The sequence below is a fragment of the Corticium candelabrum genome, chromosome 11, assembly GCF_963422355.1.
Source record: "Corticium candelabrum chromosome 11, ooCorCand1.1, whole genome shotgun sequence".
NCBI classification, from domain to species: Eukaryota; Metazoa; Porifera; class Homoscleromorpha; order Homosclerophorida; family Plakinidae; genus Corticium; species Corticium candelabrum.
In genome coordinates, this window is record NC_085095.1 from 1125331 (window position 1) to 1152589 (window position 27259).

The 27259-nt window shown below is 43.2% G+C and overlaps 4 protein-coding genes across 4 annotated transcripts; 2 read left to right on the plus strand and 2 right to left on the minus strand.

The window, feature by feature from the left end:
- Positions 1 to 789: 789 nt before the first annotated feature.
- Positions 790 to 17574, minus strand: LOC134186306 (uncharacterized). Its single transcript, XM_062654234.1, has 6 exons — positions 15755 to 17574; positions 13138 to 13236; positions 4900 to 5097; positions 4485 to 4842; positions 3608 to 4417; positions 790 to 3062 (listed from the first exon to the last, which is right to left on the minus strand). The coding sequence occupies exons 1-6, from the start codon at positions 15818 to 15820 to the stop codon at positions 1273 to 1275; spliced, it is 3321 nt and encodes a 1106-aa protein (XP_062510218.1). The 5' UTR covers positions 15821 to 17574; the 3' UTR covers positions 790 to 1272.
- On the plus strand, positions 10388 to 11448 carry LOC134186435 (tigger transposable element-derived protein 6-like). The gene is made up of 2 exons (XM_062654411.1): positions 10388 to 11356; positions 11430 to 11448. Exons 1-2 carry the CDS (start codon positions 10530 to 10532, stop codon positions 11446 to 11448), a joined length of 846 nt encoding a protein of 281 aa, XP_062510395.1. The 5' UTR covers positions 10388 to 10529.
- LOC134186307 (uncharacterized) lies at positions 11466 to 12420 on the plus strand. The gene has a single exon (XM_062654235.1). The coding sequence runs from the start codon at positions 11493 to 11495 to the stop codon at positions 12126 to 12128; it is 636 nt and encodes a 211-aa protein (XP_062510219.1). The 5' UTR covers positions 11466 to 11492; the 3' UTR covers positions 12129 to 12420.
- A 7199-nt stretch (positions 17575 to 24773) lies between the features above and the next one.
- On the minus strand, positions 24774 to 26463 carry LOC134187401 (uncharacterized). The gene is made up of 2 exons (XM_062655519.1): positions 26400 to 26463; positions 24774 to 25418 (listed from the first exon to the last, which is right to left on the minus strand). Exons 1-2 carry the CDS (start codon positions 26460 to 26462, stop codon positions 24825 to 24827), a joined length of 657 nt encoding a protein of 218 aa, XP_062511503.1. The 5' UTR covers position 26463; the 3' UTR covers positions 24774 to 24824.
- Positions 26464 to 27259: the final 796 nt, after the last annotated feature.

The following is a 27259-nucleotide window of genomic DNA, read 5'->3' on the forward strand; positions in this document are numbered from 1 at the left end:
ATGACGTCGTTAGTGCCACACCCGCAGAAAAGGTCTATTCTCGTAGCTCGTACAGCTTCCATACAAAGAGAGGTGGAGCCTGATGATGACATCCACGTTCGTCTATTGGTCGATAATGACACCACCTCTCGTTTGTTGGTCAGAATAGCTTCACTTGTATCTGCGCTAATCGAGTATAAATACAGTCGTATACGTACGATATAAGAACGATATATAGAACGATATAAGCTCGTTTGAACGCACGCATGCGCCAAAATTAAGTCAATAAAACAACCATCTAAAGTATGAAGTCGTCAAGCCGTTACAAAATCGGTAAGATAATGAATAAAAATCTAATTCAGTATACAATTTTTGATATAAATCTCTATAGATCCATTTACCCCGAATCTAGCATTCTATTTATATTCTAATGAAATATAACATTTTAAAAAGCGCCGTTAGAGCAGTAAATCTCTTTATTGCAATACGTATTGATATATATATATATTATATATATATATATATATATATATATACCTTGCAAAATTGCAAATTACCATTTTGAGCTGTCTTGCTTGCTAATTGTCACGAGCTGGACGACGAGTAGCGGCAATGTAGGTACAGCGAGAAGACATAAGCAGTCGACACCGTAATGATTGCACAAAACACGACGACTTCTATTATCACCCGCACTCAAACTCTCCTCTTCACCGACTGACTACTATCCAACCCCACATGACTGGTTCAGTCAAACCAAACGCCAGTTCAGTCAAATACCGGAAAAACGTAAATTATGTATAGCCATATATGGCAGCACAACTCAGGCTTGACCAGTTATGGCAACGCAACTTAATTAATTAATAATTAACTATATACATGCCTTCTCATGCAAATGTGTACGTAAGAACGTTACACTAATATTGTCAAAATAAGTAAATATAACGACTAAGATAGACAAATGAAGTGTCTGGTGAACATTTTAATAAAGCAGTACAACAACTATGCCAGAGTCAATACAATCAAAATATAAACTTTGTCTAATTTAAAATAAAATTAGCATTCCTTCTGCGAATGTAATAGAATTATTATTCAAAGTTTTAGTTCCAGTTGTATGTTTTGCGCAATTCTCTTCTCTTGAACGCAAGTGGCAAGTTCTTCTCTTGAATGCAAGTTGAAGCTCGAAACGAGTGGTCTCCAGACAAAAAACAGTTCGGTGACATTCGCGAACAAATGGACTCCAATTCAGAGCGAATATCCATCCAATAATATGGATACAAATAACTCCAACACATTTCAAGAAAAGTAAGTGCGAATTTTCTGTGTAATTGCAGATCGACAAATAGGACATTCTTCAAGGAGCTTTGCGCACGTCTCGCAACAGACGATGTGAGCGCACGGAAGAAAGAGCATTACGGCGTCTCTTTCTAGACAGACCTTACACAAGCAAGAGTCGCGCAGATGCTCCAATTCACGACGAGACGCCTCCGCCTCGGGTGGCGCCGTCGGAGTCACGGCAGCCGCCGAAAAGTGTGATCCAGAGCTAAAACTTGTAGCAGACGACGGTCCCGACATACCTTGACTAGCAGCTGATAAACGCGCTTTCTCGTCTCGTTCTTGTGCATTAAGCAAAGCATCCAAGTAAACCGTGATGTCCGCATCGCTTGTGTCCTGCTGTTGTTCTATCACTCGACGAGCCAAGTCTCTGGAAAAGCCCATACCAATGGCCTGCTCGACGAGATTCGAAACATTAGTAGAAAACGAATGAAAACTAGACGGCTGCGTCGGCGCAGTAGGTCCCACAGGCGCAGTAGGTCCCGTCCACGGCTCGTCACGTGACCGCTCGACCGTCCGACTGTGTTGCTGTACGAAGTCGCACGACGGAAAAAACTTCAAGTGTTCTCCCCACGCCGTGTCGCCTTGCTGCCATCCCTTCAACGCTCCGCCGCACGAGAAACACTTGACCCGATCTCCCGATCCTAGATAATAAAATCCCGCTCTCGCGAGACTCTCGCCCGACACATGCGCCGTCCGCGGCCAGTCTCGAAACGACACGAGCCTCTGTTCATAACTCTTCATTCTCTCTGCAGTTTCGTCAGCATTTGGGGTCGCCGGCACGGCGTATCGCCGTTTTCTCTGCGATACGGCCTTTGCAAATTCACACTGAGGAGAGTACTTGATATGCTCCTCGACTGGAACGTCTCCTGGAACCCACTGGTCGATACGGACATAGCAATGAAAGCAAACAACACAGTCCCGAGCACCAGCATAGTAAAACCCAGCTTCGGCTAGATCTTGGCGGGACACCGGAGCATTTCTTGGCCAATTCGCAAACGTTGCCAGTCGACTTTGTTCATATTGAAAATTTCTTGAAGGTTCGCTCGTTTCCACTGAGGCCGAGGCTGATGCGGAGGCGCGCAACACGTTCGTTCTGTCTTGTCCTCTCAGAAATGAACAAAACGGGTTGTGTCTCTTGTGTTCGCCCTCGGCGGTGTCACCAGCTTCCCAATCTTTGAGAGAAATCCCACAGCTAAAACACTGTGCACCGTCTTCTCTCCCGGTGGCAAAAAATCCGGCACGAGCCAACTCGTGTGGCCGAACTGGACAAGAAGGCGGAAAATTTTGAAACGTTCTTAGACGGTGTTCTTCGATTCGCATATCATTGAAAGAAGTCGCTTCAAGAGAAAGAAGAAACGAGCAGTTAGGAGAGTATCTTTTATGTCTTTCTCTTATGATGTCGCTGGGAGTTAGTAGTCTCAAGAGTACGTCGCAACTAAAGCATCTGACTTCGTCACGAATGCCCGTATAATAGAATCCTTCCTTAGCTAGATCTTCTGGTTTAAATGCCGCCCACGATGGCCATCGTTTGAACGTCTCTAGACGACCTTCGTACGTTGTGATGTCTCCGCCATCGATTCTAACACCGTGTCTGTCTCGATCGTAATGCCATACTGCAGGGATTTCTGGTCCTGCTGTAGCAGCATGGATAGATTCGTGGACATCTAGATTCTGGGAAGCTTGCTCTCCATCTCGCACTACGTGACAAGGAAACTGGCGTTGCACGCGCGTTTGAACTACTGCACGACCTACACATATGGGTGAATAAAACATAGTAAACATGTGAAAATAACAAAAAGGATAAGCAAGAATCGACAAACACAGACCATGCACAACCCCACTCTTGCAAGTAAACATTATACCGCTTACAAGGTCCCTTCCACTTTCATGCCTGTCGAACAAAGTCTGCAGCTTATTAGAAAGATCCTCCACACGACCGCCTCAAAATGCTCTCGTTTGCAAGGTATATGCATGCCGTCATGACATTATATAGCTTTAATACTTTCATCCATCAACACTTTCACGTTTGTCATGTCTGTCATATACCAATAAACGCTTGGTTACAATTTTCTAACAATTGATTCTAGTTTAGATTTCCAAGGTCGCTTGCAACATCATCAATACAGTGCGATAATAAAGTGCGACATTCACAAACATCGAAGCATCAGAAGGTTGCATTATGGAGCGACAGACGCAGAAAAAAACCACCTCCCTCGGGTGTCAAATAGAAACTTAAATTTCTGATCGACAGAACCCGTCGAATCAACAGCTAGAAAACACATCGTTTACCAACCTGCGTTATGAACGACGCCTGAAGCAAAGGAATGTACTGCAATCTTCAAGGCCTCTTCTATTCGATGTCTTAGTCTGAGTTTAAGTTCGTCACAAGCTGAGAGAAAAACGTCGAGTGTGGCAGTTCTCCATTTTTGCTTTATCCACGTCTCCAAGACATGACAAAACTTGTCCGACTCGTCTCTAATATGAAACGTACAGTCAATCACTTGCTCGGAGGAATATCCTAGCAAAACGCAGCCTAAAGACAGCCAATAGCTCTTGCAGTAGTTCGCAAGCTGTCGCAATTTGTAGATAATATGATCATCATCAACAACCAGTAAATCAATCGGAGATTCTTGTATGATCTCTGAATCGCACTTAGCTATCACGACTCTATTAGTCCTCTTAGCTAAATCGACTTCTTCTTGTGAGTAAGACGTAGGAATGTCTCTATGTTGTGTTATGTGGCGACGACTGAGATAACGTTTCACCAAACGAGCTCCTGGACTGCTCTCGTTGATTACCTCTCTAACCAACTCCTCCACTTCCGAAAGAAATTTCTTGATTTCATACTGAAAGTATGCTGCACCTCGTACTACGATATCAACAGATCGTATTGGCGTCGAGTTGTCGTTGACGGAAACAAGAGCTTCGACCCTCGACTCGTTCGAGCTCCAGATTCTTTTCGCTAGCATTGCATTCTTCCACATCACAACACGCATCTCGTCCTGTCGAGAAGCGGCTGCGCACTGAATTAGAGCCATGACGTGAGGCGACAATATTTTGAGGTCTGATTGACACTTGAGACGAATGCCTACGTATACGGCACCTACACACAGACACACTTTACTTTTAGCCTGTTATCACAATTTTAATATTAACTATAAGCTTCCTACTTGTACGGAAAGAAGGTGAAGGCTCCGTCTTGAGCCACACATCGTCAGGCTTGCCAAGTTGAATAAGGGAAGGAAAGGTAAGAACTCCAGGATTTCTTGAAAAGCAGCAGAAAACCTTGATGCGTAAGAAGATAGCTTCCGCCATTGATGGCTGGATTTTTGGCGCGTTGTTCATGCCAAGAATATGATTAACAGCACCAACAATATCGTTGACCTTCGCTGTGCCATGCACATCCACGAGCCTACCTTGCAAACGTGCTGTTAGACTTGGCGCACACGTGACGGCAATCGATGTTGCATGAAAACATTGAAACAACCAGAATGGCTCGATAACGACTAGATCGCCAAGATCTACAATCTAAAAATGGAAGAATCAGCAACCGTTCGAGAAACGGAACAAAACCGCAGCACTTACGTCTCTCGTTTTCTCCAAATCTAGCAGTAGACATTCAAATTGAGGTAAGTCCAATACACCACGCACTGACTCTACCAGCTGTTGAAACGTTGCTTTTGGTATAATTGGTAGCATTGGCATGCCATGATGCTGGTCTTGGAGGCAATCTCCGACACGCAAGTGAGGCAGTTCTTTACGCATTCTAACACCAGGCACATCCTGTGACGAGTAAGAGACAGTTAACTAGTGATAAACTAGTAAATAAAGCTGTGTTTACAACGTCGCTTCAGAGCTACGCGCGCGTGTGTGTGTGGTGTGTGTGTCTGCGTGTGTGTGTGTGTGTGTGTGTGTGTGTGTGTGTGTGTGTGTGTGTGTGTGTGTGTGTGTGTGTGTGTGTGTGTATGTGTGTGTCCGAGTGTGTGCGTGTATATAGTGTAACTATCAATGTAAATTTTATTAAATTTCTGTTTAACTACTGTCATTATCATTAATTAATCATTATCTTGTTGCAAAAATGTCTACTTCGAATTCAGCACAAGTGACAAAGTGACGGTGTGTGTTTGTGTGTGTGCGCGCGCGTGTGGTGTTTGTGTGTGTGCGCGCGCGCGTGGTGTTTGTGTGTGTGCGCGCGCGCGCGTGGTGTTTTTGTGTGTGTGTGTGTTTGTGTGTGTGTGTGTGTGTGTGTGTGTGTGTGTGTGTGTGTGTGTGTGTGTGTGTGTGTGTGTGTGTGAGCGCGCGGGTGTGTATTTATTGTATATCGAAGTAAATTTTATTAATTTTTCTGTATTTATTGTCATTATCATTACTAAATCATTAGCTTGTTGCTAGAATGTACAATTCTTTGAAAACCCAGAAATGCGCCAATGTGTTTAAAGATAATTAACTAAATATCATCAATGTCCCACTCTACACTTCGAATTCAGTACATGCACATGTGTATAACAGCTGCGTCTCTTGCACGGAGCGGGCTTGTTATCCACTCTATTTCTCAATTCTGCATGTAGCGCTCTTGCTTGCATTACTTGAGGTGGACACAATTATCATGCTTTCATTAGCCGTTGCTATCATCTTTCGTTCCGTTAAAATTAATTCGTCGTAGCTAGAGATCGATGTACGTGCACGGGAAATGCTGTGAAGAGACATGTATATATGTGTAGCGTCCGGATCCTGAAGAAAGCATGCAGCGCAACGTTTCCTACAAATCATTCTTGCAAGACCACGTCGATCGTTCATCATCAGTCCTATTTGCACCTGTAAATATATTCTTGAACGGAGCGAGGTGGTTATCCACGTTGCTTCTCGATTCTCTAGCGCTCGATCTTCCACCACATGCAGTTAACTGAGGTGGGCGAGATTATCATGCTTTCGTTGAGCCGTACTTTGCTAGCATCTTTCGTTCCGATGATAATTCGTCGTAGCTAGATAGATAAAGATTGATCTCGTACGTCTCCTACAAATACTGTGAAGCGACATGTAGTGACCGGATCCAGAAGAAAGCAGCTTTAACATTTCCTACGAATCTTTCTTACAAGAAGACGTCGATCGTTCATCATCAGTCCTACTTACAGCTAAAACATATTGCTCTCTTGAAGATCGCGGAGGACACGTTGGCCGTGCGCAACGGTACACATGAATGGTCCCATGGGACCTTCGCTTGGCTTCTTGAAGAACGATGAATTCGTTTGTTTTGCGATTCTTCTGTAAAAAGTAACAGACGCGTACAACTCTAACCCGAACTTTACTCTGCGTTTCTCAGTTTGATAACGGTTTTTACTATGAATATGACATCTCGGCTTTTCTGTCATAATGCGCGGGATTGTTACGTCACCCATTGCTGGCGTCCCAAAGGACTGCTCATTGGCTCAACAAATTCCCGAGAGTGATTCACGCCAATATGCTAGTGTTACGCCACCTACGTTTCGCGTCTCAAAACGATTGCTGATTGGCTCGACACACGCTTACAAACAAACATAGGTACATAGGTACATAATGACATACCGAAGTCAATTCAGCCCGTTTAGAGTAAGCTTCTCGCGAAGCAGTCCACCACTTATTGTGGTGTCCTTTTACGCTCGTAGCTAAGTAAATGAAGCTGCGTTTACACCGTCGCTTCAGAGCTACAAGCGTATATATTTGCACAAGCTCCAATGCCCGGCTTCGCCCGGGGGACAACACATGCCAGGTGCTTCTCCTTTCCACTTCATAGCGCCGCAGTTCACACACACGTTTGTCATAAAGCCAATACAACACGGAAGTGGAGGAGAGACAGGTCGCATTTAAAGGTAGAGATTATAGCAGGAAGTATCTAAAAATGCGTTTGATGGTATCATAGGTGATGTTGGCCATGAATGATTGCAGTGAATAAAAATGTCGCATAAACACTTGCAATCGTATAGCACTCTGGATATTGCGCTGTCCCGTTGAATGAAATAAAGTCGCGTGCAGTTAGACGAATCGTATAGCACTCCCGGATATTGCGCTGTCCGAAATGAAGTCACGTGCAGTTAGACGAATCCAACAGAGCAGAACTGGAAGTCACATGCTGTACTCACCCGGATAATCCGTTCCCCGTATCTAACGAAGTCACGACTCGTACCGACTCTTGTCATTTCGACAGTCCCGCTAAACGTCGTCTCTTCGAAGACGTTGCTGGCGTTTCGGGGAACAGATGCATTAAACACGGCAGCTCTTCGACGGTCGCAGACTGGCAAACGAATGTGGGGAAATTTTTTCAAGACCCGGAGATCAGCAAAAATATCTTCCGTTTCCCAGCGTCGCACGCAATAAACGACACGCTCAGCGCGTACCGTCCGACGTCGGAAACGGGCCGTCTGAATTCGGTGGAGATACGATGCGTCGTTCCGGAGATATTTGCGCGCGAGCGGAAGCGAGTGCTATCGGCAGGAAATCGCGTCGTCGTGGGAGAAGTCAGGAAGACGACCACGATCTCACTTTCGACCGGAATGAATTCGGCGTGCGCGAGCCAAATTCGGCTGAGATCGGACTCGCCGTTTTTGAGAAACGCTCCAACAGACGGACACACAGACAGACAGACAGACACCTCTCCTCTATATAGATGTGTGTGTGTGTGTGTGTGTGTGTGTGTGTGTGTGTGTGTGTGTGTGTGTGTGTGTGTGTGTGTGTGTGTGTGTGTGTGTGTGTGTGTGTGTGTGTGTGTGTGTGGTGTGTGTGTGTGTGTGTGACGAGTGTATTTATTGTGAATACTACTGTAAATTTTACTAATTTTTGTCTATTTACTGTCATTATCATTATTTATTCATTAGCTTGCTGCTAGAATGTATAATTCTGTGAAAACACAGGGATGCGTCGATGTGCTTAAAGATATAAAGATAATTAACTAAATATCATCAATGTCCACACTACACTTCGAATTCAGCACAAGTGACAGAAGTGACAGTGTGTGTGTGTGTGTGTGTGTGTGTGTGTGTGTGTGTGTGTGTGTGTGTGTGTGTGTGTGTGTGTGTGTGTGTGTTCTGTGTGTATTTATTGTAAATATCAATGTATGTGTCGTGCTCAACCAGATGAGTCTGCTTTGTAAAGTCTATTACAAGTACCGGAAGCAAACCCTGCTTCAGAAGTACTTCGTACGTCTCCTAGAAATACTGTGAAGCGACATGCAGTGACCAGATCCAGAAGAAAGCAGCGTTAGCGTTTCCTACGAATCTTTCTTGCAAGACGACGTCGATCGTTCATCATCAGACCTACTTACAGCAAAACATATTGCTCTCTTGAAGATCGCGGATGACATGTTGGTCGTGCGCAACGGACACATGCATGGTCTCATGGGACCTTCGCTTGGCTTCTTGTAGAACGATAAATTCGTTTGTTTTGCGATTCTCTTGTAAAAAGTAACAAACGCATACAACTATTACCTGATCTTTACTCTGAGCTTCTCGGTTTGACGACAGTTTGACCGTAAAATGGAGGTTTACGACATCTCGGCTTTTCTGTCATAGTGTTTGGGATTGTTACGTCACCCATTGTTGGTGTCCCAAAGGACGGCTGATTGGCTCTACAAATTCCCGAGAGTGATTCAGGCTGACAAGCTAGTATTACGTCATCTACGTTTAGCGTCCCAAAACGACTGCTGATTGGCTCGACAAACTCCCCCGTGACACACGCTTACAAACAAACATAGATAGTTACAAACATAGGTACAGACATACCGACAGACAGACCGGAAGTCAATTCAACCCGTTTAGAGTGAGCTTCTCGCAAAGCTGTCCACCACTCATTGTGGTGTCCTTCTTTACACTCGTAGCTTAATGAAGTTAATAAGGTCAAACTGTTGTGGACCTGAAAAGTGCACAGTAAAGTTCGGGTAATAGTTGTACATGCTTGTAAATATTTTACAAAAAAATCGCAAAACAAACGAATTCATTGTTCTTCAAGAAGCCAAGGGAAGGTCCCATGGGATACCGTTGCACAAGATCAACATATCTCATACACAATCTTCAAGAGAGCAATATGTTTTAGATGTAAGACTGATGATGAACGATCGATGTTGTCTAACAAGAGAGATTCGTAGGAAACGTTAAAGCTGCTTTGTTTTAGATCCTGTCGCTAAATGTCGCTTCATATATTTCCCATGCAGCTACAGGAGACCTACGAGATCTCTAGCTACGGCAAACTAACGGAACAAAAGATGATAGCAATGGCTCAATGAAAGCATGATACCGTGGTAATCTCATCTACCTCAATAGTTATCTTCAAGTGATGCAAGTGCGCTACATCAAAATTGAGAAATAATGTGGACAAGCCCACTTAGTGCAAGAGTTATGCAGATATCATGCATGTGCATGTGCTGAATTCAAATTTTCTATAGTGTGGCACATTGATGATATTAAGTTAATTGTCTTTAATCACATCAACAAACCCAGTTTTTTCAAAGAATTATACATTAAATTCTAGCAACAAGCTAATGAATAATTAATGATAATGACAATAAATAGACAAAATTATTAAAGTTTACCTTAATATTCACAATAAATATACACACACGCGCGCACACACACACACACACTTACATGCACATACGCTCGTATCTCTGAAGTAAGTAGAACACAGCTTTATTTACTAGTTATTAAGTAGTAGTATGTAAGCTACACAAACACAGACATTTCCCACATTAGTGTTTGTACTCATCTAGAGAAGTGACACTCCTACACATTTCTATGTATCCTACATAATACGACACTCTTCAGTCCCCCTGATTCATAGAATGTTCCTCCATAAACTTGCTAGTACAAGATTTCTTGCAAATCAGAAATAGCACATCTACTAAACCGTGTTGCTAAGAAAAAATTTTGTGTTGATTTATAAGTGGATGCTAGAACTATAATATGTGTAGATCTCCTACCATAAACTACATCGTCATCGTCATCGTCATCGTCATCGCCACAGCTACTACTACAGTCAACCTTACATTTAGCAACATTGGGTTTAGCGACACATCTGTATTAACGACCGAAACGTTTTACCCTATCAAGAAGGTAGTACAAAATATGTCTTCCTACCTCGGGTTTAGCGACAGCGGATATAGTGACAAATTGCATTTACCGACCTGTCTAAACTGTCCAGTGTAGTACTAATTTCCTCGTTTATACCGACCAATGTAAATTTTGTACCGCATGCGCCGATCACGTGTCTTGAGCATGGCTTCCAGAAAGCGAAAACGGCTGTCATTCTCAGAAAAATACGCGATTTTGGCCAAACTCGACTCCGGCGTGTCACGGAATGCGTTGGAAAAGAAGTACGACGTCCCTCACGGTACTTTAGCTGGCATCATCAAAGACAGGCGTCGAATAGAAGAAGCAGTTGCCAGCGAAACGAGCCTAGGTGCTAAGAGTTCAAAGTTATCGAGATATTCTCAGATCGACGCTGCTCTGCTTGAGTGGTTTCGTCGAATTAGGGCCAATTGTCCAGAAACTCCGATAACTTGTCTGGAGATTCTAACGAAGACAACCGCAATAGGAAAAGAGCTGAAAAGAAGAGAAGTTGCTGCTTACGAGTCGTTTGACGAAAATTGCCTCGATCTCAATTGGGTGGATCGCTGGAAGAAGAGGAATGCGATAGCATCAAAGAAAATGCACGGCGAAAGTCAATCAGCTGACAAAAATGCTGCAGCTGATTGGGTGCAAAATCAGCTGGAATTGATTCGACAAGAACTCTCTGATGACAACATCTTTAATGCAGATGAAACTGCGCTATTTTGGAAACTCATGCCTGATAGAACCCTCGCATTCAAAGGTGAAAAGTGCCGAGGAGGAAAACATTCTAAGGAACGCCTAACAATTCTTGTCGCCGCCAGCGCTACGGGAGAAAAATTGTCTATATTTGCTATTGGCAAAAGCAAGAAACCAAATTGCTTTCGCGGTGTGGCAAACATTCCCGTAGCTTACGATGCTAACAGAACTGCTTGGATGACGAAGCAGTTATTTGAGCCGTGGCTGAGAAAGTTAAACGCAAAAATGCTTGGCCAGAAAAGAAAAATTGCGTTGATTCTTGACAATTTTTCAGGCCACCCTCAGGTGGCCTTGTCAAACGTGAAAGTATTCTTTCTTCCTCCAAACACAACGTCTATAGTCCAGCCAATGGATGCAGGCATTATAAAGAACTTGAAGTTTCACTATAAGCGATTGTTGATGAAGAAGCGATTGCTCTGCTACGAAACGGAAACGCCATTTGCAATTAACGTTCTTCACGCTTTAGAGTGGGTAAAAATTGCATGGGAATCGGTTGATGATCAAGTCATTCGCAATTGCTATTGCCACGCAGGATTTCGCCGCGTGAGTGAAGGAGTGGAAGAGCCGCGTCTTCCGCATTCCTTTCCGCTTTGGAGCAACGCAGAGGATGCTGGTCTCACACAAGGGATTGACTGGACCGAATTCGTTGACGTAGACCAATGTGTTGCTGTGGGGTCTAGCAGTGAGGGAGACTCCGTTAATGATATTTTAGACACAGTCTTTCCAGAAACAAGAGAACCACTCGATGAAAGCACTAGCTCTGACGAAGAAGATGTCGAAGAAATTGATACTTCTCCTCCACCATCGTTCAAAGAGGCTATGACAAGCATTGGATCAGCATTGGACTATCTTCGGACAATTCAAGGGTCAGAGGCAGAGTGCCTGAAATTGGCAAATATTCGTGAGTATATGGTGGACCAATACTTCAAAAACCAAAAGCAACAGCGCATTGAACAGTACTTTAAACCCATAAATGAAAACTAGATTGCTCACGAGTTGATATATTAAACTAAAATAAATGTCAAACCTGTTAGTAAGCCTCTACAAGGCATTTACTGTGCGTAAACTTGTACATTGGGTTCAACGACACATCGCAAATAACGACCTAAATATTATGCCCTTTCAGATGTCGCTAAATGTGAGGTTGACTGTACCATAATCATCATGTCATTTTCATTGAGTTAACTGCAGTCTTGTGCACTTGCAACAAGCTCTTTACAAACAATAGGTGTGGTTTACGTTGTAGTGTGTGTGTGTGTGTGTGTGTGTGTGTGTGTGTGTGTGTGTGTGTGTGTGTGTGTGTGTGTGTGTGTGTGTGTGTGTGTGTGTGTGTGTGTGTGTGTGTGTGTGTGTGTATGTGGCATATTACACAGCCACCCAACGTGTTTTTTCCAAAGTGTGGCAGCTCTGCATTCAGCTACTATATTACACATCACAGTCTAACACTCGTATGTGTCATACAAGCCTCTTACATCATCCATTCCTATTAACTGCATACAAACACTTATTATTACATTCTTGTGTCTAGTGCTGCACGACAACTCAACCATCATGGTTTGCTGATATAAACACTGAAAGTAAATCTTGCCAATAACATTCTATCGAGTACAACAAACCTCGTGTAGTTGCACTGTAATCTAATCTAATGTATTATCCATAACACAACATATAAACAAGGAATAACTGAAACAACACACTCAACAGTTACTGCTTCAAGCATTTTCCTAATCCCCTTCAAACATGCCTCCTAATCATTGCACAAATTTAGCCCAGCCCCCCAAAAGGCGAGGTCAAAGTTGGTGATGTAGGTGATGCTATATGCTGACACTTGCATTGTTTCGTTGTAACCTACATGCATTGGCCTAATTGTTCTTTCTAATCAAACTTGCACACTTCACTCAATTACATCAACTAATAGACCAAGTAACAATTATACCAGCCTTACGATTCACAAAATAAAAACACAAATACTGTCACAAGCAAACACACTCACATCATTCCTTGCTTCTTTCTTACAACCTGCTGACAATAATTTCTCCACAACAGACAAATGAACATTCTGACAAGCATAATGCAGAGCTGTCCGTCCATTCTACCATTCACAAGAGACATCACACGATATTACCAGTGAGTACATTATGAATACATGCATCTACAAGTATGAACACCAATTGACTATAAAAATAGCACATCAACCTCACGTCCAACTCACTTCTGTCCTTCATTAAATGTAACCAAACACAATTCCTCACAATACAATGTAACCTCATTACACTAAACATTTGACATCACAACATGCAAACAACCAGACCAGCAGCCATGTGAGTAGATAGTCTAACTGTCCACAATCAGAAATATGTCAATTAAGTGTGGTGGGCAACACTAGTGGGCAGGTCGTCAAACAGATTGCAATGGAAACTACATCATCAATCATATCAACCTTACTAAACAACAAATCTCATCTTTTCATTTAAAAATAACTTACTAAAAACCCACTCTCACAATATTTTGTAATTTCAACAAAATATCAAAACTATCAATTCATTCTAACTGTGACTGTTAGCACCTTTCTGTAGCGTATACATTCAACTGTTCAATCAGACAGGCAGAAATACAATGAGCATCCATTAATATTTCTATTCATTTTAACCACAGGAAAGAGATGCCATTACCACCAGTAATTGAAGCTGTGTTTACACCGTCGCTTCTACAGCTATGAGCCTTCAAAGTCCTGAACACCGGGCCACGTACGGTAGGAGGAGTATTCGTCGCGAAGAATTACGAATATACGCGCTATTTTCTTTCTAGACGTGCTACTTGTAACATGTATTTAAATCCTACATAGCGACTGTCGTTTCGAGTGACAGCAAAGTCCGTAGTAGTCGCAAGTAGAGTTACCGTATACGGGACATAAAATCTCTACTTGTTACGTACGTATGTTAGATTCCCGTATAGCTATCGTAAAACCAAGAAAGCGATCGATTTCGGGTCAGCAGTTGCAGACAGGTGAGTTCTGTTGTTTATTTCCGAGAAGTCCTAACAATCGCAAACATAAATTACACCGTTCTGGTAACAAAACTCTCTCATGAAAGTTTCGCACCTGCGATTGGCTGTTCGTCTATTGTCTCTGGTTGCCACGTACGACATAAAGGAATTAATACTTCGTGATTTGTAGCGTGACAGACATAGCCAGCCAGCCAGCCACATAGTCCCGAGACCAGAAGTCGGTTTAGCCCTATACGTATAGAGTACGCTACTCGCCAAGTCTCGTGACTTTTGCAAAGTCCCTTTTCTTAATGGCTCATACCTGAATAATGAGCGGGATTGTTACGTCACCCATTGTTGGTCTCCCAAAGGACTGCTGATTGGCCAACAAATTCCCGAGAGTGATTCACGCCGATATGCTATTGTTACGTCACCTACGTTTCAAAACAGCGTGACGTAACAATATCAAAATCAGCGTGACGTAACAATAACAAAATCAGCGTCTCAAAACGATTGCTGATTGGCTCAACAAACTCCCCGAGCGTGACACACGCTTACAAACAAACATAGGTACAAACATAGCGACATACCGAAGGACAGACCGGAAGTCAATTCAGTCTGTTTAGAGTGAGCTTCTCGTGAAGCAGTCCACCACTTATTGTGGTGTCCTTCTTTTACGCTCGTAGCTAATCAATATCTCTCAATGTCGCAATACATATACTGTATATGTATCCGCGTACCTCAAACAGATACGTATCTCAAAGAGGCGTATGCGGTATCTCAAATAGTGCTAACATTTCTCAGTACACGAGCCAATGTGGTTTCGCACCACGCGCGCAGTCTTGCACAATTGGTTGTTTCTCGCAAATACGAAATTCAATAAATCCATACCATCTACAAACAGTGGGCGAACGTTATGTCATAACATCTGGGAGCTCCGCATGCATATGCAATGCATCGTCGATCAGTAGAACTGGACGAGGGTAGAAGCAGCTGCCCAACATTTATCGCAATCTCATCATTCACGTCAGCATCGCTTAGTCATCAAACGAGGTTCTTTTAATGAGTCGAGATGTAGAGAAAGCATTCAGTTTCACTCTTAATGTAAAAGTCAACAACAAACTGAGGTTTTGTAGTTTAAGACGTTACTGGACACATAGGTCTTCCCTCACCACGACTCTATTTGCATAAAACTCGTTTGCTGAGACCACCTTTGATAAATGAAGTGATTATGTGACAAAACATACTTGAGGGTGATAGCGACCCTCACCCCAACAAAAAATAATTCTTTTTCAAGGCATCATACAATGTATAAGCGACGTGTTTCACAAACACGTTGAAGAGAGTTGCCTCAAACATAGACTACAATATTTCGCTTCTAATGAAGAAGATGCTTGACAACAAGGACCATTATACCTCATCAACGTTGGTGAATTCAACCAACGCTCACAATCAAAACGTTCTACTTGTCTATACCCTAATAACATCTTGCACTCGTTTACTCTTTTCGAAGCAGTTTCAACTTGTACTACGATAATTGTTAGAAAGCCCGTCTAGTAAAGACTGCTGGTTCTACTACAAACTGATATCCTAGTACCGTCAAAAATTGTGATAAGTGTTCTTACCTCTATGATCTGTTCTTCAGGAGAAATGTCGTCCCGGAAGATAATGTCGAAACGTTTGAATTCCATAAATAATTGACAAAACTTTCTCTATCAGGAAATAGTTTACTTCAGCTTTCGTTAAAAACTTGAAGCATACTCGATTACTTGCTCTTCAGGTTTGTCTTTCAGAATTATGTTGAGATACACACGTTTCTAATCTGTTTTCACTATAGCTTCACATGCTGGACACAACCAATGATCTGGATTGCTAATTTCAAAACTGGCAGTGAAAGCTTCTTCCGAATTGTGTTGCAAGACTTGGCGACTACACTAGACCAAATCCAAGGCACATCTTTCCTCAACAGATAATTAAGTGGAGCTGTATGATCAGATAGCATAGGAAAAAATTAAGAAATAAGTAACCATTCCTATAGGCATGAACACAGTTCGGCTTGATTTGTAGGATTCGGCATATCTCAAATGTTTCTTATCTTATCCTTGAAAGGCCGCATATGCATGACCAAGATATTGTACGGATGACTGAAGAAATGATTTATCTTCCTTCAAACGAAGGTCATGATCCCTGATGCGCCTCAAACACTTGAGACAAGTTTTAAGGTGTTCTTCATCATCTAACCTCGTCACCAAATGTCATCAAAGAAATTAGCGGTTTCACGAGATCCATTCACACTTTATTCATTACTCTTTGAAATACAACAGGAGCAGGGGTAATTCCAAATGGCAACCGACAGAATATAAACAGGCCTTGGAGTAGTAAACTTCTCTCCAAATCCAGTGCCAATTAATTATGCGCATCTGACAAATATACAACTTATAGAACTATTGCCCTCCGGCGAGAACAGTGAAAAGACCAAACAGATGTAGGATAAGGTGCTGGTCTACCACCATAAATTTGTTGAGAGGCTTAAAGTCTCCACATACTCCTCCTGATCGTAATTGCTTCACAACATCGACAGTGGAAAAGCGCATAATGCATGCATTATTCCATGGCTCCAAAATCCTTCTTTCAATCAGTCTGTCTAATTCCGCCTCTATTTGTTTTCTCGGATGCATAGGAGGTCTTCTAAACGAAATGATTTTAGATCTGCTTCCGGACCAACTCGATTGCTTGCCTTCTCACTGCAACATCCCAACTCCTCCTGGAATATGTCACAAAATTCACACAACAACTTATTCCAAAGCAATCGGTGCTATGACTTCCAAAGGTAACACAGCCGGGCCTCCCAAGATTCTAGAAAATTCAATACATGTTATTGCAAGTCCAACTTTCCTTATCCAATCCATTCCAAGTAGATTGGCTCAAATTCCTTCCTTGACATAGAACTGAATATCAGCTAACGTGCTTCAAATCTGCACTGCTTTTGAACAAATGCCTTTAACTAAATGTCATAACTATCCTGATGCACTTCGAAGTTTTCCTTCAGAAATCACTAGTCTAGGCTTCCCTAGACTCCCAAAACTGAGCATTTAGTAAAGATACATCTGCTCTTTGTGTATATATGAAAATTGGATTGTTGTTCCGTCTACTGACACATCTACTAATATTTTATTGCCTTCAGAGCAAACTTCGTCTCTTTACAAATGTCCTTGCAGATTGAATCTATGCTTGGATTGTAGCATCGAACTCAAAGACTGGTAAGAATAAATGTAATCGAACACAAGAGACACAACACAGAAAACATGTATCCGTTAGCCGGCTATCCAAAATGACTGAGCTGCCTCGCCTATAAAACCCCGGATGCCACATCATCTCCCTCCTCTCTACGCAAAACACAAAATTTACAGCACTATGATTATATCAGTTCCATAGCCTCTGTACACTGTCCACTCTCCATATCTTGTAGGTGGTATCGCCTTTGTAGTACGCTGACTCCTTCTTGGCTGCTCTTCTCCTGTGGCAACTTCAGGCGCACTCAACTCGTCTTCAGTACCATCGTCTAAGGACTCAGGCTCTGTGTCACTGCTAAATTGATCCTCTCGTTTCTTGTCTCTATTGCTACCTGCGACGTCTCTAGGCTCTAGATCTGGTTTATCTGTACTAGCTGCTGGGTTGGTAGTTGATTTGACCGTGGGTGCAGTATAAAGTGATCCACGTGAATCTTTTGTCTTACTCCCGTGTCTGTATACTGTACTGTATAATACCTCTCCCCAAAACTCGTACTACTCTGGCGTTTCTCCACTTTGGCATCTTTGCGTGACGTACCAACACCATATCATATGGTCTAATTGCATTTCTCTCACTCGCTGTTTCGTCGTGACCTCTCTTTTGTTTTGCTTGAGCCTTTTTCATCGTTTCCTTCAAAGTCTTGGTCAACACTGAGGACTTTTGTGGCGGCTTTAGTAAATCCAGTTGACATCGCAGATCCCTATTCATCAGGAGCCTTGCTGGAGAAACATTCGTAGTGCTATGGCTGGTATTTCTGTAGACTGACAATAAATCTGTCACTACCTCTTCAACTTACTGAATTACCTCAGGCCATTTTGAGAACGCATCGACCACAACAAACCACATTTTTTGCAAAATCAATGTGAATTCTTGCCCAGGGGCACTCAGGAAACTCCCATGGATGTAAGGGTACTTCTGGTGGTCTATCAGCATGCACAGCACAATTTTCACAATTCCGGGCCACACTCTATATATCTCTGTCGATACCTGGCCACCATATGAACCTCCGTGCAAGTTTCTTCATCCTCTTCCATACCAACGTGTGCTTTGTGTAATTCTGATAGTAACTGCTCCCTTATTGCCTTTGGAACCACTATTCTAGGCTCTTCTGCATGTTTTAGTATGCATCCGTCACACACTGACAACTGATGCTGGCATGCAACAAAATCCAAAAGAGCTTTGGTCTTAACTGTTGAAGGCCAGCCGTCATTGATGAATTTCATAACTTGTTGAAGAGTGCGATCCTGCTTTGTATATCTTTGTAGTTGATTAAAAAGAATTGGTCCATCTTTGATAAATTGAGATTTCATTGCGGCTATATATCTTTCTGACTGATCTTCGTGTTCACTTGTCTGTTCAAAATCCTCGTCATGTCCAACTGGGAGACGGGATAGACAGTCTGCATTCCCATGTTCAACTGATCGCCGGTATTGAATTTCATAGTCATACTGTGATAACTGGAGTGGCCAGCGAGCAAGTCGCCCACTTGTTCGGATAGGAGTTGTCAGTTTGGTAGGATCAAAAACTGTCCGTAATGGTCGATGGTCAGTTCTGAGAACAAACTTTCTACCCAGTAGGAAATGTCGAAATTTTCTAGTCCCAAATATTATGGATAACGCCTCCAATTCTATATGAGAATAATTTCGTTCAGCTTTTGTCAAAGACTTTGATGCGTACGCCACTGGATGCTCTTTCCTTCTCACTTAGAACAAACATACTCCTAAGCCTTTTTCGCTTGCGTCACAGGCTAGCCCCACGGGAAGAGACATATCATATTTTGCCAGTATTGGTAGAGATGTTAACTCTTGTTTCACCCTTTGAAAAGCACTTTCTTGCGTTGACGACCAGTTCCATTTGTATCTTTCTTCAGCAGTTGATTTAGAGGTAGAGTATGGCTAGACATATGTGGAAAGAATTTTCCAAAATAATTAACCAGGCCTAAGAATGATCGTAACTCTGACTGGTCTTTAGGTGCTTTCATCAATTGTATTGCCTTAACTCTTTCATTTGATACTCTGATTCCTGAGCTGTCAACTATATGTCCCAAATATTGCACAGGTGGTTGACAGAACGAGCATTTGTCTCTTCTAATACGGAAACCATGCTGCTGTAACTTTTGAAATACTTGGTACAAATTCTGCATGTGTTCTTGTTCATCTTTTCCCGAGATAAGAATATCATCCATATAGATGCAAATTCCTCTCACGCCTTCCAAGACTTTGGCTATTGTTCTCTATAATAGCAATATATATATATATATATATATATATATATATATATATATATATATATATATATATATATATATAACAACATTCCACAGTCATCACACAATGAGCCAGGCCACATCCTATTTCCACCAACGGCTTTCTATTAAACCCTGGTTGTATAATGCAAAGACAATTCTAGAAAGATTGTCTGTAGATTGCTCTGATGACGTTCTAGACTTTTCGTAGAGTTGGGGGCTTGGCTTGGTTTTGGGTTAGTTTTTAAAAATATATGCACTGCGTAAAATAAAAAATACACACCACACACACACACACACACACACACACACACACACACACACACACACACACACACACACACACACACACATGTACAACAAACTTCACGCCAATGGCAGTTAACAGTAATTCTCTCTGTTACTCTCAGTCACACTGACCCTCCGTTACGGAAGTTTTCTCCCTCGTCTCTCACTCTCCTCCTCTCTAGCACTCTTCCTTCTTCCTGTCTCCTTGCTGGCCGGCGAAGTGCACTCTCCAAATGACTGCTTCCCAATATCTACTATTAGCTTCTCCCCTCAATCCCATGTATAGTATTGCAGCCCCTCCCAAGCTCCATATTTAGAGAAGTGACCGTATATCTCCCTATTTGAAAAAGAACTGCTCCGTAGCTTCTAGCAGCCCAAACACGTCTCTGTCGGTCGTCGTTAGCACACCCTACTCAGGAAATCGGCTCCTACATTTCCGAACATTTGATAGCTAGCACCGTGAAGCGATAGCTTTGCAGACACATGGCCCACCTCATGATTCTATCGTTCTCGAATTTCGCTTTACCCAAGTATGCTAGCGGTTGGTGGTCCATCTGGAGAAAACATTCTACCCCATAGATGAATCTCGTGAACTTTATGACTCCCCAGACAACCGCTAAACACTCCTGCTCGATGGTAGAAAATTTTCTCTGTCGGTCGCTGAGTTTCTTACTTGCGTATCCTACCGGAAATGATTTTCCTTCGTGGTCCTACATCAACATCGCTCCCACCCCTACATCTGACGCGTCCACTCGAAGCAAGAAACGCCTATCATGTTCAGACAGCTTGAGTATGGGTCGGCCAGGTAGCGCCGTCTTCAACGCCAAATACACCCTCTCCTGCGTTTCCTTCCTTTGTCAATGGCAATCCTCTCTTTGCCAAGTAGGTCAGAGGAACTGCTAAGGCCGCATAGTTGAGTAAATATTCCATAAGAACCCTGTTAGTCCTAGAAATACGTGCAATTCTTTCTTCGTGCCTGGTCTCTTAGCTTTCCTAATTTTTAGGAAGTTTTCCTTGGTCGGGTGAATGAGGCCGTGTCCGATCTCGTGGCCGATAAATGACAGCGTACGCGCTCAAATGACACATTTAGAGGACCTAATTGTAAGATGGGTTCTGGCGATCCTCCTCAGAACTCCCCTGAGAGCGGTAACATGTTTTCCCCGCGTAGGCGTGTGAACGACGATGTCATCCATGTAGTGGTTCGCAACTCCAGTCCCTCCAGTAACTTTCTCAATCCTCTCACCAAAGCAGCCGCGAAGTTGACCAATCCGAACGGCATTTTGAGGAATTCATAAGTACCATTGTGTACTACAAACGCGGTTTTGCGTACGTCTTCCGTGTCCACGAGGAACTGCCTTGGGCAAGATCTTGAACTATATCCACCAAAGGTGTCATGTGCTCCGGGTCGCATATGGTCAGACGATTTAGTTTTCTATAATCCACGCAAAGCTGGTTTGTTCCGTCTGGTTTCCGAACTAAAACTACTGGGGATGCGTATGGCGACTCCGATGCCCGAATGATATTCATTTTCAGCCTGTCTCTGATACCGTTTTCTAGTTCAGACTTCATATGAAACGGTATCGTGCACGGCTTAGACTTCACCCGATGATCAGACGTTAGCTGAATCCGATGTACGGCCAAGTCGGTCGAGCCTGGAAGATCAGTGAAAACGTTTCTAAACTCTTCGATCACCGCTCGAGTTTCACTTCTTTCTTCGTACTTATGTCGGTCCTTTTGACGCCGCCCTGGTTAACGCACCGGCCTCCTACTGATTCACTCGCGGGTCGTTGGAATCTCTAGCATATGAGACGTTACCGATAATGAGATCGTAGATAACGAGATCGTAGATCACGTCGCGTGGGCACAGAGCCTCCACGTCTCCTGTGAGGTATGAAGTACCGATCTTTATTTTCGCCAATTGGACTTCCCTGACCGTGCAGTCGTTGACTTGATCAATCTAAACTTTCCCGTGTACTGTTCTGGTTTGACCAGCTCTTGCTTCACCAGTATGCCACTGCATCCCGTGTTTCTCGAGGTTTGTACAACCCTGTCATCCACTTTCCCTTCTCTTACTGGCATCTCTCCGTCGATCGGAAATGCTCGGTTGCTGCAGGCGTTCTCCTATACGATAAGCACGGTACCTCAGTGCCGTCAGCGAGGACCAGAAACACGCGTTTGGCGCTCACTCGCGTCCCCGATAAACATCAGCTCGTTTTAGTGCCGGCGTCATTCGGTAATCGACTGGTTGACTTTCTGTTCTCCGACTCGAGCTCATCTTTGTGATCTTTTGCCGCCCCCGCTCGATAAGGAGTCTTCTGCCTGCTCTTCCACCTAGAAGTACCGACGGGGCTTCAACAGTCCTTCGGTTGGTGTCCAAGATGCTGGCATTTAAAACACCGACTCTTCCCCCGAAGTCTGCAGTCTACTGCTCTGTGACGAGGCTTGTCACAAATATAACAACGGGATGAAGGTTTTCCTTGTTGTAACGCTCTTTCCTCTACGGAAGCCGCACCGGTATCATCACTAGTAGTATTCGGTTGTTGATGTATCGAAGCATTTGACACACCGTGTAAAATTTTCGTTGGTGCGCTGTCAGGTAGCGATCAGTCGCCTTCGCGAATTCTTCTAGGCTCGCTATCTCCCTCTCCTTTAGAGATGTACCGCCAGGTCCTTCGGACAGACTTCCAAAAATTGTTCTCTTAAGACATGTTTGCGATTTCCTCGGCTGACTCGGGATCACACTCGAAAACATCATCCATTTCTTCAAGCAGTTCTTCAGGCGATGGGTAAACTGATTGGGCTTCTGTGCTGGCTCTGGTCTGCTCTTCCTAAATTTGAGCAGGTATCCGTCCTCCGTTAAGTTGTTTCTCTTTAAGAGGGCCTCCTTCAATTGCTTTTAAATCACGGCTGCCTATTCCGATAACCGGGAATATACGTCTAGGGCCTTCCCGGACAACAATGCACTCAAAGCGACAGCCCAACGTTCTCCCAATCGTGACTAGTCGCTCCATAACGAATTAATCTACACTCTCACCTCTGAACCGTGTTGCGTCTTCAGTAATCTGGAATTGCTGCTTTCCCGCCTGAGCCCCAATTGTCGCGCGCGCGAATTTAAGAGCCTCCGGTTCGCAGAAGACAAAATAGTTCGACTCGTAGAGAGATAGTAGATTACCGTTATCATATATATATATATATATATATATATATATATATATATATATATATATATATATTTGCACACAAGTATATATATATATATATATATATATATATATATATATATATATATATATATGTGTGTGTGTGTGTGTGTGCAACAAAACTTGTCAAACTTCACGCAGCTGACAGTTAACAGTAATTTTCTCCGTTACTCAGTCACATCGACCCTCCGTTACGGAACTTCTTCTCCCTCGTCCTTCACTCTCCTCCTCCACTCTCCTCCTCTATAGCTCTCTTCTTTCTTCCTGTCTCCTTGCTGACCGGCCAACTGCACTCCAAATGACTGCTTCTCACCATATCTCTCTCTCTCTCTCTCTCTCTCTCTCTCTCTCTCTCTCTATATATATATATATATATATATATATATTAGCTCCTCCCTCAATCCCACGTGTATAGTATCGCAACCCCTCCCAAACTCCATATTTAGAGACGTGACAGGAGATCTCGTGTTACTGCAACACACTATCCACGACATGGCTCTCCAACGTTCTAGCGAAAGCCAGTACCCAGCTGTTCTAGCGGTGTCGTTATGAGATTATCCTTTTCATAAACTTCTGCAACATTTCATCACTAGCAAACCAGCAACAAAGCCATCTCCAAGTCTAATATCATATTCCGTCAGAGCAAAGAAACAATTTGCCGCTATTCGTTTCAATGCATCAGCTAGTTGAACACTCACCAGTCTGTTGCAAACATCTGTGAAGACGTACCCGATCCACAATTGTATTGTATTTCTGTCTAAAAAAGCTGCGTGTACGCTCAACAAGCTCGAGTAAACTCATACCTTTAATCTGTTTGGGTAAGTCGGAATTTGCAAGGCGCAGACGTAACTCTTCTTCAATGCATTTGATGAAAAGATTTCGTTCAGCTTCTCCTGTAATGAGACATTCAGTTCTCGCTAAATCTCCAAAGAATTGGAACGAACTATTCCACCAGATGTCGAATCTACGTAGAGAATCGTCACCGTCTTGGTTCCTGAATAATCCAATAGACTTTTGTAGCCTGTCAAAAGCCTTGTAACTAGTGAAGTTTTAGCTTCGTCTGTCATCTGTTCGCAGCGCCAATTTGAGACAGCACTCTACTCTCGTTAACACGACTCAACAGGGTAAAACGCACAGAACGTAATCAAGTGTCCCATATACGTAATACAACTCCACACCCGAGACAAGAGTGTACCACCATGATATTTGTACTACAATCAGACTGACATCTTTTGTCGCCATCGGCTCACTATGCTCTCATCCACTTTATAACTTCTTGCTGCAGCTACTTTAGAAGTTGCCCTAACAGACTTGATCAGAGTAAGCTTAATTAAAGTCAAGCTGTATACAGCACCGTCGCATCCGTAGGCATGCTTACTGGCCGACACAACGACAAGAACGAAGCTAACAAACACGTAAAAAACGGATCTCTTTCGCCGAAGAACAGAGGACGAGGACATTGCTACAGCAACACTGCACTCCACGTGCCACTAGTGGCAGGTTGCGCAACATTGAACTCTACACGCACGCGCCGACGCATGCGCAAGTACACCTGAACGAGCGCGTACGCGTGCAAATTTAAAGCGCCTTGAATAAAAGCTCGCGGCTTGTACACAGCACGAGGTCTTCGATTTTGCGGCTTTTATTCGAGATCAGCTTTTATACGCGACATTACGACATACATTTTGTTGCACTCACCTGAATGATACCATCTGCTAGAGTAAACAATGCTTGCTTTATCCTCGCCGTCTGGTCGTAATCCCGTTCCAGCAAATTTGCAACCCAAGATAAGATTCCATGGATATTCACTTTCTGTCCAAATTCTTCGGTCAACGTTTTCGCAAGATTCTCTAACTTCTTTCTTTGTTTCGCTGTCACGCCAACATCATGTATGATTCCGACTATCATCACGTTTGCAGCACCACCATTAACAGCAAACAATGAAGTAATGTTTGCCATCCATTTAGCAGCGTCATCTTCCATTTCGGCCTGTGACAGACTTGTATTGACCACGTAGACAAAAAGTGCGCGGCTGCTGTCGATACAAAAGCTCAGCATCGCGTTCAAGAGATGACTGTTAGGTAAATCAAATACGGTAACAGCAAAGCGATCCGCTTTCAGCACGAACTTAGTACCAAGGCGACAAGTACTTTGATCCAGTGCATCTTTGGCAAGTTCGCGAAGAAAAGTTGACTTCACATCACTATGGCTGCTAACAGCGCACAAGTGCATCGTCGTTGGAAAGTAATTTTCAGTGCCTAAATACTACACAAAAGAGAGAAAAGCAGATCAGTTTCCTATTAAGTTACTAAATTCTTCAGTGCCCCAATCGATAGCGCTCCAATAAACTCAACTAGCTAACGCTGTTAAGCACGACGCTAATAATTATTACTAGTACTACCCGCCTATGGGCGGTGGCAATCTATCGTTGTACGGAACTTCTCCAAAGAAGACGCACCTTCCGCGAGACTGGTGTCATGTCGATACAGACAGACAGACATATGGACAAACGAAAGTGGGCGTTCCCAAGCATGTCACAACGTCACTTCCGCGAAGACACATTCGCGTAGCAATCTAATTGAAGGTTAATCTCAGCCCTCACAGCAATCCGACGCGACCGTTCTTCTCAGACTACGCATTTTCCAGCATCCACATCTCGGACTCTTCCCACCTAAAACGTCATGATCTATTCTTGGAGAATGGCGTCACTTCCGCGAAGACACATCCGTGCATATCATTTCAGGCCGCCAAAGTCTCGTCTCGGGCTGTCGGAGGCGGTCGAGGCGAAATCCGACGCGACCATTCGTCTCGGACTCGCGATCTCGACCCGCCCGCCGCGTTTCGCGACGATCCGAGACCGGCGTCGTGTCGATCGGCGCGTTACAGACAGACATGTGGACAGACGGAAGTGGGCGTTCCCAAGCATTCGCGTATTAAAGTATAGGATAGTAAGCCATTATTTTTCACACAAGAGCAGTAAATCATGTACACAATCATCTCCTCTAATCAGAGCATCCGACTTTCCACTAGACATTTTATTCTTGTACATATAACCGAAGAGACCAAAGCATCAACTGGTTCCTCTACTGTCATGTTGTGTGACCATATGTGCCCCAAATCCCACTTTGAAACATATAAATCAATAAACGGTATACGTTACGTAGTTTTGTGACTACAATATACGTACTGCATACACTGCTGCTTTGGTTAGAGAATTATAAAAGCCAGTAAAGCCAGTAGCCATACCTTATTCACGTGATCAGTAGTAGGTTCGTTACCCCGCAAGCACCGACGCCTTTCTTGATTCATAGCTACACAACACAAATTGTATCTCCCTTCTGTCAAGACCAAATACCATCATTAAGTCTTCGTGTACATGCATGTAAACGGTCTTATAATTAGACATGCACAGTCGTCAGTTACGAATGCTCGTTGCTTACGGCCTATAGACTGTCCGCATCCTAAACTCATCCATATATATATATATATATATATATATATATATATATATATATATATATATATAGTGTAAACTAAACCATGAGATAAAAACGAAGGACGTAGTAACACTCAGTTTACGCTAGCACGTATGGCCCACTCACGGAAATGTGACTACAGAACAACCAAAGCTGTATGAAGCTCGCAGGTAATGCAAAGAAACATAAGGAAACATTGACTGTTACGACTTCTACATGCACATACACGTTCCAAACCTCCTGTCTGCCTGCGCGTCTATAGTGCACTGAGGCATGCTTGGTCACCTCGTTGCATATTTAACTGTGGGCTACCTCTGTATCTGTCAATGCATGGATCTAAATTAAGCTATTGAGTTCTGAAAAGACCACTATAGATCCAAATGACTCAACAGCTATATGTTTCCCAAAATAAATTCTAAATCCTCAGTTGTCTCAGTTATTCTTCAGAACAGTAGCATGACTCAGAAGAGCAGCATGACTCTTCCGAAGGAAGCCGAAAATCGTCGTTTGTCCATTGCAAATTGATCTTGAACTGAGCCTCATTACCATATGCATCTGTTGCAGCTTTGGCCAACTGACTAAATACTTCTCTATCTGGTGCACATCCCAAGACCCAAAATGTTCAAACCC